This window comes from Salvia miltiorrhiza, chromosome 3 (assembly GCF_028751815.1).
Source record: "Salvia miltiorrhiza cultivar Shanhuang (shh) chromosome 3, IMPLAD_Smil_shh, whole genome shotgun sequence".
Taxonomy (NCBI): domain Eukaryota; kingdom Viridiplantae; phylum Streptophyta; class Magnoliopsida; order Lamiales; family Lamiaceae; genus Salvia; species Salvia miltiorrhiza.
This window is the reverse complement of record NC_080389.1, coordinates 61,471,006-61,489,348: the sequence shown is the minus strand read 5'-3', so window position 1 is coordinate 61,489,348 and position 18,343 is coordinate 61,471,006. Positions and strand designations below refer to the sequence as shown.

Below are 18,343 nucleotides of genomic sequence, written 5' to 3'. Positions count from 1 at the left end.
TATTGAGAAAAATGCAAAATACAATCTAAATATAATAATAATAATAATTAATTGTCCGAGTCTTGCCCGGAGCTTGGCTCTGTCTCTGTGAGGAAGTTGGAGATATGGGTGTAATCGAATCGAGCCGAGTCGAATCTGAAACTTTGTTTATCAAATACTCTGAGGCTTACGAGTTTAATTGAGCATGTGCGATGTTTTTAACTTATATACAAAATATTGATTATTTTCTTTTAAAATAAATTACATCATTGAAAATTATAAATAAATTACATTAACTATCTTTCTTATAACAAACAGAGTTGATTGGAGATTTAATACAACTATTAGAAATTATAGTAGACAAATATAAGTACTTGTATGTACTTATAATGTATATTTTTAAACTGAATGACTTAACAGATTTGTTTATGAACTAAAGAGCCGAATACTACCACGCTTAGATTTGGATCGTCTATTTATCGATCTTTCATTTTAAATTCGTGGTAAATTCGTAATGAAACTGTCGTTTGTCATTATTATTATTATGCTTGTTTTGTAAGTAGGAAATAAAAAGATGTATGGAATATTCAAAAAAACATTAGCTCGGGAGCTATCGCCTCCGATCTCCGTACAAGTTCTTGGCTCCGCCTCTGGTGGGCTCCACCCATAAAGGACGGAGTTGGATCAGGGCAGAGACAGCAGAGAAGACAAGATCGAATCGGAGAAGAATTTGAAGAAGGTGGAAAGAAACCCTAATTGAAGAATGATAAAGAGGAGAATAGTTGAAGGATACAATAAGGATTTGTCGTCTGAGAGAATGCATGCATGGCAAAATGGCATGCATGCCACTACCCAACTACTGTTTTCTTGATCAGTAAGCGTCATTCCCCACACACACTTTTCCACCTACATCTTCACACACACACACACTTGCGCAGCCCCAACCCAACCTATATATATAGTCATCTATCTAACATGTGGTTCCTTGATTTTTCAACAATTTATAATCAAGAGAATAATTGATTAAAGGGTTATTACTGTTTAAATACACCGACTTTCTCTAATTTCAAATTTTAATATGAATTTTTAATTTTATTATTAAAATATATGAACTTTGATATTTACTCGATTTTTTTACACCGACCCCGGCCCATTTCCTCTGAATTGTTTATAAGGTGACACGTCTAAAAGATGATTAGGATAGGTATATATGTCATGTTGAAGTGTCGTCTATGAGTCCTAATCATATTTTTGAAATGCCATCTCAGATTTGATTTGGAGGAAATGAGGATCGGTGTTGAAAATTGAGTAAATATTAAAATTTATGTATTTTAATTAAAAATTAAAAGTTCATATTAAAATTAAAAAATGAATGATATAGCACTTAATTCAATTAGTTTGAGTTCAATAAGTTATTCTCGATTTAAATATATTTTTTATGGGTTTAATTCTCAATTAATCATTTCTATCTATATGTATGTGTAGACGTACTATTTTTTTTAAAAAAACGGATATGTGTAGGTATAAAATTGAGTCTTCTTCGTCAATTATTTTCAACTTCGATTTGTAGCAAGTTACTAATTATAGCTCTAAATCCTGGCCACCGGGTCCTTACTTAAGTGATGAGACCCGGGTTCGATCCCTCTTGGGAGCGAATTTGGTGATTGGAGAGATAAGGTGGGCTTGGTGAATTCTTGGAGTGTTTGGAGAACTAATTGTTAACATCTAACATAACTTTATCCGATCAAAAAAAAAAAAAAAAAAAAAAAAAAAAAAAAAAAAAAAAATTATAGCTCTAAATAAATGTGGTGAGAGTACTAGTTGACATTAATGATTTTAATTATCTTATAGCTAGTGGTCAAACTTATGCATGACCTACTTTTTTTTTTTTTTTTTGAATTATGCATGACATATTTTTTGCTACTGGGGTTTTCAAATAAAAATATTAATTGATTGGTTATAATTAATAGTTCAACTTGTTAAGTTGAGACATCAATTTTTTTTATAATAAATTATTGATTTATGTTTAAGTAACGCGTGAATTATTTTTTCGTTTATTTATTAACTTTTTGTATATTCAGTTTTATGATATATTATGGGTCTTGTATATATATATAACGGCTGTATGTCGTAATACCGGACTCTAATATATTCAACTCCTGTTTTGCTTTTAATTGTTGTAATTATTTATTATAAATCTTACTTCCAACATAAGTGATACTCAAAATAAGGTGATAATATCAATTTATAATCACTCATTTCATTAGAAGTATAGTAGTTTTGGTTGGTACATATATATTTTAATAAAATCATGATTGGCGATTTGAAAATATGATCTCATCATTGTATGAAATTAATGATTGAGATTAAATTAAATATGAATCAAGGGTGATTCTTTTGTGAATAAAATAATATTTATAAAGATTAAAAAAAGGAAAAAAAATGTAAAAATATGTCCTAAAAAAAGTCATATTTTTCATGAACGTAAAAAATGACGAAGATGACATATTTTTTATAGAATGTGTAATATAGTGTATATTTAATTAAATATCCACCCCTTTCAAGACTAACTCCAAAATCAATCATATTAAAATTATTAATCATATATCCACATTCCACAACCACTGTCAATATTAAAGAATTGGAGTACATAAAATTTGAATTAATTTTGGAGTAAACATTTACTGAGTTATTTATTACTCCCTCCGTCCGCCAAGTTTATGTAAAAATTACTATATTTGGCATCCGCCAAGATTATGTCACTTTCCTTTTATGGCAATGGTCCCACCATCATCTTTAATATTTTATCCTTACTAACACTCTTTAGTTACAAAAAACTCACTCAAAATTCAATCTCAACCACACATCTCATAAAGTGGTGGGACCCTTTCTCCACTACATCAAAATCATCATCAATTTTATTAAATCTCGTGCCCAAGCAATTTTACATAATTTTGGCGGACGGTGGGAGTATTTAACATAAATGTAGTGGTTCCTTTAAATAAAGATCTTCAATCCAAGTCCCTTTCAAGACATTCAGTTTGTGCAAAATCCTTCTTTTATAAATGGTGGGTTCTGCTTTCAAGCAAAAACTCCAGAACTTTTTCTGGGGCAAATAAACAAATCAAAAAATGCATTCATATATTATACTGGAGTATAATTTATAATAAATTTACATCTGACGTTTAACTCGTTTATTATTATAATTTTTATTATGTTGACAGTCATACGTAAGCTGGAATCAACCTGACAATTTATTAAGATGATGGAGGTCTGAAAAAAAAAATCAGAATAATTACTCCTGTCAATAAATTATCCAGTCAAATTCGAAATCTTAGAATGATTTCTCCTTCAATTAATAAAATCAGAATAATTACTCCGGTCAATAAATTATCCAGTCAAATTCGAAATCTTAGAATGATTTCTCCTTCAATTAATATTCGAGATTAATATTATAGACGCGTAGGCCAATATTAATAAGGTAGCACTATTAAATCAAGAAAACTCTTTACGTTCGGCTTTAATTTTTGGATAGGATCATCATATCCAATTATATATGAGGAGTATTTATTATTGAAAATTTGAAGTTGAAAAAAGAAATCGTACATCTTAATCTGAGATTAATTAACTCTAATAATAAATATTTGAAATAAAGATGTGACACCCAAATTCAATTTAAATTTAAATGAAAACGCACGCGAAAAATCATGACTATAAATAAATATTTAATGAGAAATTCATGAAATAAATATTTTTATTATAAAATACATTACTAATAAAATATCATTTTCCTAAAATAATTTGTAGCACCATTCGACCTTCCACACGCCTCCAATTTTAGAAACCTGAAAATGTTAAATATGGGATGAGCATATAAAATACACTCAGTGTGGGATCATGCAATTATTGTCCAAGATAATAACACAGTGAACACATACGGTCACTTCATATATATCCTCAATATTCGCACTGTGACATCCCAATGACTATTAAAGTCTTGGACTCTATTTACGGGCCCCTGGCGACATCATCAAAATAAATCTCAAATCGCATTGTGACAATCCAAGGACGGTGAAGTCTCGGACCCTATTTACGGGCCGCTAGCGATATCCTCAAAATATACGTCGTAACACATGTGGTAAACACATATTATTAAAATGGACAATAAATAATCACGGCATATATTTAAATAAATCCCACACCTAAAATTTGAACTTTGAAAATTACTTGAACAATTCAAACCAAAATCCACGTCATAGTCTTTGCCGTGCCTCTTTTTTCAACACATGATCAAATACTTGCTTTCTTGAATTATAATTCAATTCAATGTATTTTACTGCCAAATGATCTTGTATTATATATAGTGTGAAATTAAAGCCCTACGTGGACAACATATATATGTATAAATTTACCTAGGCTTCATGAGTCATTTTGTAGACTTGCCTTTTTAGGTTATTAGGCTAACTTACTATTTGTAATAATTAACATTACACGTATAATAGCTTTTAGATATTTTATTAGCTTAGATCATTATCTTATATAATTATATACTCCCTCCGTCCGCCAAAAGCAGACTACTTTGGTTGGGCACGGGATTTAATAAAATTGTTGATGATTTTGATATAGTGGAGAAAGGGTCCCACCACTTTATGAGATGTGTGGTTGAGATTGAATTTGGGGTGGGTTTTTTTGTAAATAAAGAGTGTTTGTAAAGATAAAAGATTAAAGTGGGTGGTGGGACCATTTCCATAAAAGGAAAGTGGTCTACTCTTTGCGGACGCCCAATATAGTAAAAATGGTCTACTTTTGGCGGACGGAGGGAGTATAATATTGGGGTGTTATATATCTATAACACATGTAATCATAGTAAAATTATTATCCTGCAATTATAAATATAAATATCTACAAAACATAGATTTAGTATACGTATATATTATGTATATAATATATATATATCTATTATTCTGCATATGGATTTAAAATTAGCAATCTAAGAAAATATATATATATATATATATATATTTATAAGGCTCAAAAGTAATTTTTTTAAATACAATTTGACTAGTCAAAAAGCTCGATAAACAAAATATTATTGAAAATTTTATAACTTTAATATTTAATAATTACAAATAAAATTATAAAGGAAATAAATGATTTTGGGCTGTGACAAAAGAAGTATAACTTATACTCCAATTAAATTTGTAAACTTTAGTACATTATCCTAAAATTAATACTTCATCCGTCCCATTTCGTTTGTGGTATTTCGTGTGTTAAGTGTGGTAGGTGAAAAAGTGAAAATGTGAATAATGAGTAATTTTTTTGTCATTTTTAAAAACGTGTCATGTTTCGTGGGACAGATAAAAAAAAACTGTGTCATGCTTCGTGGGACGGAGGGAGTACTAAAACATAAAAAAATTAATATTGAAGTAAGGAAAAAAAAGGTACTACCATACAAAGTTAAATTGTGAGACAAAATTGAGGCTTGTACTTGAAAAAATTAGTACATACTCCCTCCGTCCCGCGAAGCATGACACGTTTGAGTTCGGCACGGAAATTAAGGAATTGTAGATTAGTGTTTTAAGTGTGTAATTAATAAAGTATAAAATTGATAAAGTAGGAGAGAGAAGGTAATAAAAGTGATAAAGTAGGTGAGAGAATATAATAAAGGTGATAAAGTAGGAGAGAGAATGTAATAATTATTGACAAAAAAGGAAACGTGTCATGCTTCGTGGGACAACCCAAAATGGAAAGTGTGTCATGCTTCGCGGGACGGAGGGAGTATTTACAGAGTGAGTTTGTAAAATAAAAAATTCACGTCTGGTTCTTGCTGTATATACGTGTATGAAATAATATTGTAAAGGTAAGTAGCAGTTAACAATTTGTGTGAAAAGAAAAAGAAAAATGATATGATTTGAAATGGGAAAGCAATAAAAAGTAGTGAGGAGTAGTAGTGGAGAAAAAAAGATGTCAGTGAAAGGCAAAAGGAGTTTGACATCAACATAGAGTAGAGGGAAATATAGGACTACGTCAGATCAGGTGCTCTAAATATAAATAATTTTTCCTTCATAAATTCAATAAATAAATTTCTAACACATATTTAGTACTCATCACCAATTTTAATACTACTATATAGTATTAGTTGAGGGTGTTTTGATTAAAATAAGGGACTCATTATTATAAATAAAGTGAAAGAAAAAAATCAGAAGTTTGATGTCCAAGATCAAAGATTAAATGTGTGGAAAAAGATGAGATGAAATGGGTGGAAAAAGATTAATAACGCCATGGGCATGAGCATTATATTTTTTATGTCCAAGTTATACCAATCATAAACAAATCAAATAGTAGAAAATTTTGATTTATTTAAATTTTCGATTTTAATTTTTTTTAACTAATTTTATTATTTTGTCCATACTATAGCAATTAAAAACATTTCTTGTTTTTTAACTAATTATTTTATCACAAATACTCGTGTGCAACTGGTTGTCAGAATGACACTACTTCATTTTGAAAATGACACTTGAATATTTCTGAATAACACTACTTCAATATACAAATGGCACTTGAAGATCTTCAAGTGTCATTTGTATGTTGAAGTAGTATCATTCAGAAATCAGTTGCACGGTGCAACCGGTTGCACGGAAGAGTGCCTCATATTTTATGTACTCCCTCTGTTCCCAAAAATAATAGTCTTATTAATATATTGATGCGTCCCCTCAAAATTATGATTTTTTTTTATCTGAAAATGACCTCCACAAACTTCTCACTCACTATTTATAAAAAAAATGTGAGACTCAATTTCCATTCAAAACAAAATTATCATATTTTTCTTAAAATTCATGTCATCTTCATCACCATAATTTTATGGACAAAAAAGATAGTAATTAAAAACATTTCTTATTTTTTTTAACTAAATATGAAAAAAAAATTAGTTAATTTTTTTTTATTTGAATAATTTTATTAAAATAATTGAAATATACTCTCTCCATCCGCGATATTGTTTCCACATTATAAACAGCGCGAGTTTTAAGAAAAAATGATGGATAGTAGTAGATGCTAGATAGTACTCCCTCCGTCCACAATTTAATGCCCCACTTTGGTGTGGGCACAGAGACTAAGAAAGTTGGAAAATGTGATGTGCATGAAATATAAGGGTAGTTGACTAAAGTGATAAAGGTGTTGTGAGTGGGTCCACTAGTGATAAAATGTACTACTCCAGTAAATATAGAATATAAAAATGATAAAGGTGTTTTAAGGTGGGTCCATTAGTGGCAAATGATAGTAAATATAGGAAAATAAGAATAGTAAAAAAGTGCAAAAAACAGAATAGAGCTTTAATTTGTGGACAAAAATTTAAGAGCAAGTAGGACATTAAATTGTGGACGGAGGGAGTAGTGAATATTATAGTGAGTGGAGTCTGGATCTCATTATTATTATGAGTGAAAGTTTGTGGACCTTACTTCTATAAATGAAAATGAAAATAATATTGCGAACATACCGAAATAACAAATAGGAAACGACATCACAGAGGGAGCGCGTACTTGTCGTGAATTTGATGAGGGTTGAATTTTCTTACACTCTCTTCTCTCTCTCTGTGGTGTCTAAATGGGTAAATGGTGAAGAGAGCGTCCCTCCCTCGTGCAATGATCTGCGGTGTAAGAGAAGAGAAGAAATGGCGGTCAGTAAAAATGTCAGAATAGAGAAAAGAGTGACGTATTTTTCCCCGTAAGGCGTGCTGTGGAAGCGTGTCAATTCTCTCACATTCAATGCCCAACCACATCCTTTCCTTTCATTTCTTCTCTACCTTCTTACAATTATTTATTTACTCTCATCAATTTCATTTACATATATCATAACTCATAATCCCAATCAAATCAACTCCAATTTTGCTTCTTCTGCTTATTTTATACTTCTGTCTTCAATCTATAAATACGGAGCTTCCTATTCCATTGTAACACTTGTTCCATTTGAGAATTAGATAAGATTAGATAAAGATATGTATTTAATTATTTTCATTTTCTTATCCATTAGGTAGTTTTTGTAATTTTTAATTTTTTTATTATATTTTAAGTACAAAAATTATTAAAAAAATACAGAAAATTTTATAATGTTGAGAAAAAAAATAAAACTAACTAAATTCTTTTTAAATTTGAACCAAATTTTTTAAATAAATCAATTTTTTTTAAAATTTAATATTTTTTCGTCCGGATAAATTTGATCCCAGTAACAGTACTCGGCTTAAATTTCATTTGTTTTGTGTGAGTTTAATTTGTTGTTAATGAGTCAAGAATTGAAGGAGTTAGGACAAATGATCACTTATTACAATATGTTTTTGTAGGTGATTAGCTTAGGTAGTCTGAGACAAATCCCTTGTCAGAGCCCCATCATTGTCTCAATAATCAGCGTGCATAATGCTTCTACGAACTATCAACATTTCTTCGCAGAGAGAGAGAGAGAGAGAGAGAGAGAGAGAGAGAGAGAGAGAGAGAGGGCACAAAAATTAAATTTTCTTCTTTTTTTTTTGGAAATTTTCTTCTTTTTTTTTGGAAAAAAAAGATGGAAATAGAGTAAGTAAATTACAAGTTGTCATGATGAAGACACTAGCTAGGTATTTAAATTCCTTGAAACCCAGAATTGAATGAGGTAGATTGGATTAGGATTTAGTCAGAGCTGAATAAATTATAAATCCACTGGATAACAGATGAGAGAGAGGGAAAAAAATTGAATTCAATTATGCAACACTAATTAAATAAACAATAAATCTATGCAGCCACATTGTGGCCACCCACACACTAATATAATAAGGACAATCTTGATTTATTTAATTTATTTTTTAAAATAAAAATAAGATTTAGTTATTTTATCATATTCTCTACATAATAGTTATTTTTTTGCAATTTTTTGGTAACTTTTTTATTTTTATTAAAAAATAAATTAAAAATAAAAAATGCAAAAAAAAATTAAAAAAATAAGTACAATGTAGAGAATATAATAAAATAACTAAATCTTATTTTTATTTTAAAAAATAAATTAAATAAATTAAATTATTTTCTACTTAGGTAAATTGTAGGTGGCCACAATGTGGCTGTTTAGCATTACTCTTAAATAAATAAACGATGAGAGATAGACTAACTTTCAACGACACATGCTAAATGATAACACAAAAATGTGTGTAAGTGTGTGTGTGTGTTTGTGCGCACACTGATTTGTTAGCAATTTTCAATGATTTAAACTATATATGATTAATTAATGCCAAATGTAAAAAGTGATGTTTGGCCATCTCAAATTAGTTAAATAGGAAATTTTGTGAGTTATTTAACTTGTTTTTTGAAACAAAAATAAAATTGAGTTATTTTATTGTATTATCTACGTTGTAATTTTTAAATTTTCTGAAAAATAATAAAAATGGAAAACTAAAATAATTAAATCTTATTTTTATTTAAAGAAATAAATCAAAAAAAAATTGTATTGAATTAGTTTATGGATGGAATTATTGAAACGTAAAACTGTGGGAGGCAAGCAAATCGATGAGCCAAAAAAGTCGACATCAATCTTGAATCTTACAAAGATGCGTTTCAACAATGAAAAAAAAAATAACAATTGTACATAATATCGCAGAGAAAATAAAATTCAAGAGATTATTAATAATCTAATAAATATTTGGGCAAAAAAAGAAGAAAAAAATGTAAAATTGAGAAGGTGGAAAAGTGAAAAAAAAAAAAAAAAAAAAAAGTTTTCGGGGGTGGTGATGTAATCGTGTTGCAATCATTAACTCAGAAAAAGCAATTTTCTTAGATTCTCTTTTTTGCGTGTAAAAACGTACTTGATAACTGAAAAAACTAATGAGTTAAAAAGATTTTGAGGAATTCCTAAAGTAGAAATCTGTAAAATTGCGCTCATCGTAGATAACCTCTACCTAACTTTGGCAAAGGCTAATGATCGCCACGATTTTGGAGAAATATGTATTTTTAACCTTACACATAGTAATAATTTATACACAAATATCTACTACAATCTTTTTTTTGTTTTCATCTTCGTCTTAAATAACTTCTTTTGATTTATCGCATTATAAACGATATAAATTTTAATAAAATAATTAATAGAATTATAAGCAGGGGTAGACCTTGATATTTCGAGAATCCTAGGCGAAACAAGATTAAAGTATGATATTTTTTTTCATTAATCCAAAATATGTTACTCTCTCCGTCACATGAAGCATAACACAGTTCTTTTCGCCACAGAAATTAAAAAATTTGTATTTTGTATGTTAAGTGTGGTAGGTGACAAAGTGAAAATGTCAATAAAAGATAAATTTTTTGCTATTTTTAGAAACATGTCATGCTTCGTGGGACAGACCAAAAAGAAAACTGTGTAATACTTCGTGGGACAGAGGAAGTACAATTAATTAGTGATTTTTTTTGGTAAAATTTGGGGCCTCTCGACTTTGGGGGACCCTAGGCCTTTGTCCCATTTGTTAGATAGAAGGGTCGGATGTGGTTACAAGTAAAGTAAAAATCTCACTAGCTATAAATGTAATTTTAAATAAAGTGTTTATATAATGTGTGGGTACAAAAATGAAATAAGGGTATCATCAATGATAAATTTTGTAAATAATGAAGAATTGAAAATAAATAAAATAATGAATTATGTACTCTTACTATTATATATAAATGAAAGATAGGCTAATTTTTTTGTAATAGAAAGAAAAGGAAATTTTGGAAAATTTTATGTCAACAAATGAAGTATTGCAAGGTACGTATGAATTAAGCACACGTGGGAGTTATTTAGTAAAAAAAAATTAAAAATTTGTTCTTTTTTCACGAAGAAAGTGTAGAATTTTGATTTTAAAAAATAATGTCGGAATGTCCCGGCGTTTGACTTCAACTTTAGCTTTTCTCTTGAATATGTCGTAATATTTATAGAATAATTTGCATGCATATGAATATTGGTCGTATGAATTTCTCATCATGAACATGGTCCCATAATCGTAAAGCCTCGACTTAATTTTTTTTTTATTAATTTATTTCTTGTCTATATTTTGCATTAAATGATGTGCAAAGTTCTTTCTTAACCATATGAAGTCGACAATTCATTTTGTCCTTGAAAATGGAAAATATATTAAGAATTTAAAGTTTGGATTTACTCTTTGTCCTTGCCCCACCACACTATTTTCCTTAATTGTTCATATAATTTTTGCATGGAGTGCTAAATAAAGACATTGTTTTTATATCATACACAGTTTTTTTCCCCAACAAAACCATTCAACCTAAACATCGCCATTCTTACAATTTTCCCCAAAACAAAACTGATTGATTTACATCTACAAAAAAAAAAAAAAAAACCCTTAAAAAGCTCCCCCATTCTCGAGATTTTCTCTAATTTTCCCAAATATTTCAGTATCAAGCTTAATTTCTTTGGCTGGAAATCTCTTGTTAATCATCCGCCATTGATCAGCGATGTCTTCAGCAATTTTAACGGCATCTGATGAAGTTCCAAGAAGCCCCCTTCTCGTGAACCCGACCGCATACAATCCTTTCTCCCCCTTCCAACTATAAGGGAAAGGCGTCTTCGGCATTCCATCTTTTGTGAAGAAATCCTCACCCTACAATTACATTATTAATTAATTATTCCAAATAAATTCCTCAAATTTAATCAAGCTTTCAACATAAATACACTCGAATAATAAAAAAAAACAAGTACTAGAAATAATTATGGCATTTAAGTTTTTCTGAGACTGGTTCTTGAAAACAGCAGATGTAGGTGAGGCCTATACGCAAGAAATTTCCAGTCTCTCAAATGAAATTTATTAGATAAATTAATAAATTTATTAGACTATACATAAATTTTAATGACAGCGACGCATCATAAAATGCGAACAAAAAATATATTTTGCGAGCATTGGTAGAAAGGATGATCCAAACAAATGCCATCAGATTTGCTCTTTTCTGTAACAGTGTAAGAAAACGTTTTGTAACCCACTGCATGTGTAAGCTAGAAAACGATGTGTGATTGCCAATAATCATAAAAAAAATAATTATTTAAAATTAATCTATTACCTTTAGCCAACTCGGCACATTGCTCTTATACCCCGTTGCGAGAATTATGGAGTCGAAATCCCGTTCTTGGCCGTCGCAGAATTTCGCACCGTTTTTCGTTATCTCCTTCACTCCTTCCACGACCTGATCAATGGAAAGAAAAAAAGGATGATTTTTGAATGATTTGTTTGAATTTATGTTTTCTGAGATTCGAATCGACTGTGTATACCTCAATTTTGCCGGATTTGATGAGAGAGAGGGCGCCGACGTCGAGGACGGGGGATTTTCCGGTGGCGTTTTTGAGCTCCAGAGGGCCGGTTTTGGGGCGGCGGAGACCTAATTTGGCGGTCTTGCCGAATTTGAAGTTGGCGACGAGGAGGAGAAACTTGTCGACTAGCTTCAATGGCAGCCATTTCAGTAGCACCATCGCCATTGAAAACGTCGAAACTCCCCACATTTCTCTCGGCAGAATATGAACCTAAAAAAAAAACCTAAAAATGTCAAAAAATGATCGAATTTCAAAAAAAAAAAAACAAAAAAAAACTTACGGAATTCCTGACGACGATGGAGGGGGAGGCGTGGTGGCGGCAGAGGTCCAAGCTAACTTCCATGCCGGAATTCCCGCAGCCGACGACGAGGACCTTTTTTCTGAAGAAGTCGGAGCCGGAGCGGTAGTCGCTGGTGTGTAGAACCGGGCCGTGGAACCGGTCGAGGCCGTGGATCTCCGGTTGGACCGGCTCGGCGTTCTCGCCGGTGGCGACGACGAGCCAGCGCGATACGTAGAGGCAATCGGCGGTCTGGACGCGCCACAGGCCCGAGACGGCGTCGTATCGGGCGTCGAGCACGGCCTGCTTGAACCGCGGCTCGATCGAGAAGTGGCGCGCGTAGGCCTCCATGTAGGAGACGAATTGATCCTTGGTTGGATATTTGGGGAAATGCGAGGGGAAATTGAGGTAGGGGAGCTCGCAGAATTGGCGCGGGAGGTGGAGCTTGAGGCGATCGTAGGTGCGCTGCTGCCAGAGGGAGGCGATGCAGGCGCTGCGCTCGAGGAGGAGCGCCGGGACGCCGCTCTCGCCGAGGCACGCGGCGGCGGCGAGGCCCGACGGGCCGGCGCCAACGATGATGGGCCCGGGGTGGAACACGCACTTCAACTCCTTTTTTAAATGAGCCATTTCGGAAAGCGGGCCGAGGGAAGTATAAAAAGAAGGAATCAGTGTGTGTTGTGCGTTTTTTTTTTTTTTTTTTTCTGTTTTTTTTTTGCTCGAGGTTTTTTCTTCACAGCCTTTGCAGGATTGCGGAGGTGTAATTGGCGATGGGTGTGTGTGTGAAGTGAGAGAGAGGGACAATGTGGAGTGTTTCTGTGTGCTTTGAGGTGTTGTACTCTCCCAGTCTCTCTCTCTCTACGGAGATCGAGAATTTATAGGCGCATAAATTTTGTTGGGATGTGGAGACGGCATTTGGGTTGTACGGCACGCGCTTTTCCTATTTGTTAAGCGGTGTAGAAGTGGGATATTGCGAGGTTTATGGTTTTTCTCTTTAATTTTTTGGGGAAAAAATGGGGATCGATAATTTTATTCCATGTAGAAATATATACGTTTGTAAATAAACACAGTTACTCGCAGATTATTCGAGATTCAATTAAAAAAAAATTGATCAGAATTTGACTTCATAGTAAACGAATCGAGTTCGAACCTGATATCGACTTCGATAATTTTATCGAGTTTGATAACACTCGGCTTGTTGAACTCACGAACACATTCAGATTCAATTATGTGAAAATATATTTACGAGTCGGTTCACGAACCCTTAATCGAGTTAGTGCACGAGCTTATAAACTAGTCGAATTCGAGTAACATATTAATTAAGAAAGTTTAATTTGCTAAATTTTTAATGAGTTCGAGCCCGAATATCATTTATATGAACATCTAACGAGTTGAAACTTAGATCTGATAGTATTCGGCTCGGTCAGTCGCCGTCAGATGTGTGGAAATAATATTAATATAGTTAATGATTATGTGTATGTGTTCAAAGACAAATGATTATGTTTTAATTGTGGGGAGATGAGATGCATAAAATAGTTGAAACGGTGGTGGACTCATACATATGTTTCCTTTAAGGGTTTCATGATGAGTTCGATATAAATATTATGGATATTAAGTTTAAACAGTAGTATGCACAAGTGGTGATAGAATGTATTTTACGAGGAGCAAATTTTAATACATCGTGTAACGGTTGATTTTTTCTAATACCTATAATTTTATATTTTAATCACTTCATCATTTGGTCAACAATATATTCACATGTTATACCTCATGCACCATGCATATAAGTTTGAAAGTTTTATTTCGGTCTAATTTAATCCTCACTAGTCACTACACCTGTTACACCTCATGCACCATGCATGCAAGTTTGATATATAGTTTTATTTCGATCTAATTTAATCCTCAGCCTTTGTCGGATAGATATAGTTCCACATTGACAGTAGACATTAATTTATGATTGTTGCTTCAAATGGAGCCAAATTCGACTGCTTATTCATTGTATGCAACTGTTTTTTTTTTGGGGCGTCCACAAAATTTAATTCTCAACCTTTTTTTTTGGGACGTTCATAATTTTTTTTTTTTACTTATTTTTGAACTATACCCCACCACTTATAATTACTTACTTTTCACTTTTTCACAACTCTCAATATTAATTATACTCCATCCGTCCCATAATAAGTGGCCACATTTCCTTTTTCGTCTGTCCCACTATAAGTGGCTGCTTTCTAAAAATGGCAAAAGTTTACTTTAATTAAGTCAACAATTACTCACTAATTTGGTCAACAATTGTAGGCCACTTTCTACAAATGCCAAAATTACTTTAATTAAGTCAACAATTACTCACTAATTTGGTCAACAATTGTAGGCCACACTCTATTAAAACATATAACACTCAATTTCTTAATCTCCGTGCCGAAAAGAATGTGGCCACTTATTATGGGACGGAGGGAGTAACACATTTTCATCACTTCCAATACACTCGACAACTTTTTCTCCACTTTCAATACACTTAACCTTTTTTTAAAAAAACTCGTGTCACTCCTTCCTAAGAAGTTCTTTCGTGGACAGGGGGAGTATATGATATAGGGCACCAAATTAATTAAGAAAGAGGCTCTCTCTCTCTCTCTCAATAGTCAAAGCTAAATAAATAGATAAAGAATTTGTGAAAATAAGAAGCGCTAAGCATACTTTATGGCAGAAACATTAGAGATTTTTAAAAAATGACACGATCTTTCATTTTTATTTTTATTTTTTAATTCAAACTTTTCAGGAAGTTTCAATTTGACCAGGAATTAAGAATTAGGGTACATTAAAGTTGAATCAGCTCGACAAATTCTCACTCGAAGTTTATAATAAATGGGGTAGTAATTAAACATTTCCACCTCTAGCGTCATTATTTATTGTATATTTCATGTGAGAACCCGACGAGCTATCCGAAACAAAATTCTTGATCGCATGGTATGTTGTAACTTTATGCAAAGATTTAGATTTTTAGGGGCATTTATTTTATATTATTGATAATATAAGGTACATGATTTAGTATATTTACTTTCAATATTAGGATTTCTATCTCATCCCTTCAATAGAATATGAATTAAATAAAATTAGTTCAAACGATATAAATTATCACGAGACTTGAAATATTCAATTAATTAAAGTATCAATTCATCAATGTAAATAACATATTAGTATTACTATTTTAATATATTAATTAAGGTAAATCTTCAAATAAGTGAAATAACAAACATCCCGTAAAAGATAGTTATATATTTTTTTTATTATTATTATTCCATCTGTCCACGAAGCATTCATTATTTTTTATAAATTATAACATTCCTTCTCCATTCATAAGATATATACACAATTGTGTCCATTACTTTAAAAAATATATTATACTTAAAGGGAGAATATACATTTATATAATTTTTTTAATTTCCAAAAATTGGATAATCTTGTATGAAAAAACGAGACACGAATAACAATGCTGATCGCATACAAAGATTACAATGTCAACAACCTAATCAAGACATGTAATGTACGTACTAAGATATGATGATGCAAGAATATGTGTAAGAATATTTGGTTGACCTATAATGAAGAGAATATATATACGTATAGTGAGATAGGTTAGAGCATAGAGGCATAGGGTGTGTGACGTATAAATATTAAATGTGGAGTTAATTAGAATAATATTTGAGTTGGCTCCCACTTCACTACTTGTTACTAGTATTTTTCCATACCATCTACATCTATCATATCACGATTTAATATTTTCCCTTCTTTTTATGTGAAAGTCATTAATTAATTGATTTTGAAAAATCTTGTAGCCAACTTATAATGCGATTTGGTTGGTTTGGATTGTTTTCACTGACTGGGAAACAGCAAAATTTAAGACCTTCATTCATTGAGTACTGGTTGCTTTTGGATGTGGAATAGTCTTGATTTTGTGTATCAATTCAATTTCCATGCACATAAACCTAGAAAAAATAAAAAATATTATAATATATATTTGTGCAATATTCATATAATTATTCTATTTTAATTATCATTGATTACGATTCCACTTCCACGTATAATTTTTATAAATATTAAATAGAATTATTTTAGTAAAAGAATATTTTAATAAAATATCAATTAATAAATTGGATCAACTTTCATCTCAAACAAAGAAATAAAGAACTAGTTTCAAGGGACAAGGGAAGTAATATTTTGAAATAAATTAATTCCTCCACAGACCAATAGCTCTCAATTTCTATCACCTCCGCCGCCGCCGCCACCAATAATCTTCTATTTCCTCCCCATTCTCTCGCACACAATTTCCCCTTTCCGCCGCCAACACCGCCCTACTCTTTTCATGGCTCAACTCATGTTCTTCTTCGGCGCCAACATTCTCAAACAGGAACCCTCACGATTTCGACCCCTGCAAACGGCCTTTGATTTCATGGTCGACCAGTAATTTTGTTACAGAGATTAATATCGAGTCTCTCCACCTCGTCGGCCACAACATGATTTTCTTGTCCGTGCCCCTTGCCTGAATTGACGACGGAATCGAAATCCTCACCCTCTTCGGCGCCAATCTCACCGTAATAAATAACACCGTAATAAATAATAAAAAAAAATTACAAACGGCGTCAAACGACTATCACAAGGAGAGACTTAATTGCATCCAAATTGGAACATGAAGCCTAATTGATCGAGTCTTTAGTATAAGGTACCATAGGCCATGTGAAAATCTATGATAAAGGTTAAGTTGTTATTTTTTTCTATAATAGACTTGTAGGTGTCAAGGAGATCTAACTCTATCGGTAAAATCGAAACATCAAAATATCTTTCTCGCCATGATTAATTGGTTCAAGTTCATTGTGATTCATATCTTGCATGTCCAATAAAAAAATAATATAGCTCTCCACATGTCACTAATCAATACGAATTCGGTATCCATTAGTTATGTTACACATTATTTATGTTTTTTTCTAGCATGAAATGCTTGTAGATTCTGTATCTGTGATGCAAATAATATAATCAAAATAGGAAAAATAAAATAAAGTATGTACTTAAAAAATGTACAGAAATTGACATAAAACCGGTAGATTATGTACTAGAAAATTTAGTCGAAAAAGATTTCACACGTCCAACAAGGTATAATGGGCTAATGATGAGAACTAATCATTGGTTAGTTGTTCCTAATCATGAAATCATTATGTAAAAAAAAATAAAAATGAAAACCAGTAGTCTGGCAAAAAGGTAAAAAATGAAAAATTTGGTTATTATTTGGAAAAGATTAAAAAGTTTTTAACCAGTGTGTAAAAATGGGAAAAGATGAGTGGGGAATGGTACGGATGAGCATAGCGTCAGGGTTGGGCGCTGGCGCACACCAACTTAGAATTTTGATGTCACGTGACCTCACCCCCTCGTCACACTGCCACTCACGTGTCAATTATTATTTCTCCTCGACTAAATTCAAACACAATATCTAAAATATCTATCTATAGATATTAATTAATGGCAAATACTTCCAAATAATGTGAATTACGCCCATTTTTAGGAAAATGACTCATGCTGTTGCTCTTATCCATTAATGCATGCGTGTGTCATGAGGGAGACGGTGGAGCATCTGTTTCTTCATTGCCCAAAAATCGAACAAGTTTGGGATCAAATTTAACAATAGCTCAACATCAAAACTGCAAAGCCACAAGGTCTTTCTCAACATTTTCTGTCTTTTATTCATGACGGCAAAGGTAAGAAAAACAGGAAATTTTTGAAAGCTTTATGGGTTGGAACAATTTGGCT

At 31.9% G+C, this 18,343-nt stretch overlaps 1 protein-coding gene across 1 annotated transcript; it reads right to left on the bottom strand.

The window, feature by feature from the left end:
- Positions 1-11,197: 11,197 nt before the first annotated feature.
- On the bottom strand, positions 11,198-13,391 carry LOC131015194 (probable indole-3-pyruvate monooxygenase YUCCA4). The gene is made up of 4 exons (XM_057943466.1): positions 12,560-13,391; positions 12,241-12,489; positions 12,033-12,155; positions 11,198-11,578 (listed from the first exon to the last, which is right to left on the bottom strand). Exons 1-4 carry the CDS (start codon positions 13,181-13,183, stop codon positions 11,321-11,323), a joined length of 1,254 nt encoding a protein of 417 aa, XP_057799449.1. The 5' UTR covers positions 13,184-13,391; the 3' UTR covers positions 11,198-11,320.
- Positions 13,392-18,343: the final 4,952 nt, after the last annotated feature.

Bases quoted from the DNA above. Each gene is read 5' to 3' on its own strand.
- LOC131015194 (XM_057943466.1), bottom strand. From the start codon at position 13,183: ATGGCTCATTTAAAAAAGGAGTTGAAGTGCGTGTTCCACCCCGGGCCC. The intron at 12,156-12,240 runs GTATACACAGTC...TCCATTGATCAG, and splicing joins TCAAATCCGGCAAAATTGAG to GTCGTGGAAGGAGTGAAGGA. The intron at 11,579-12,032 runs GTAATAGATTAA...ATGTAATTGTAG, and splicing joins ATGTGCCGAGTTGGCTAAAG to GGTGAGGATTTCTTCACAAA.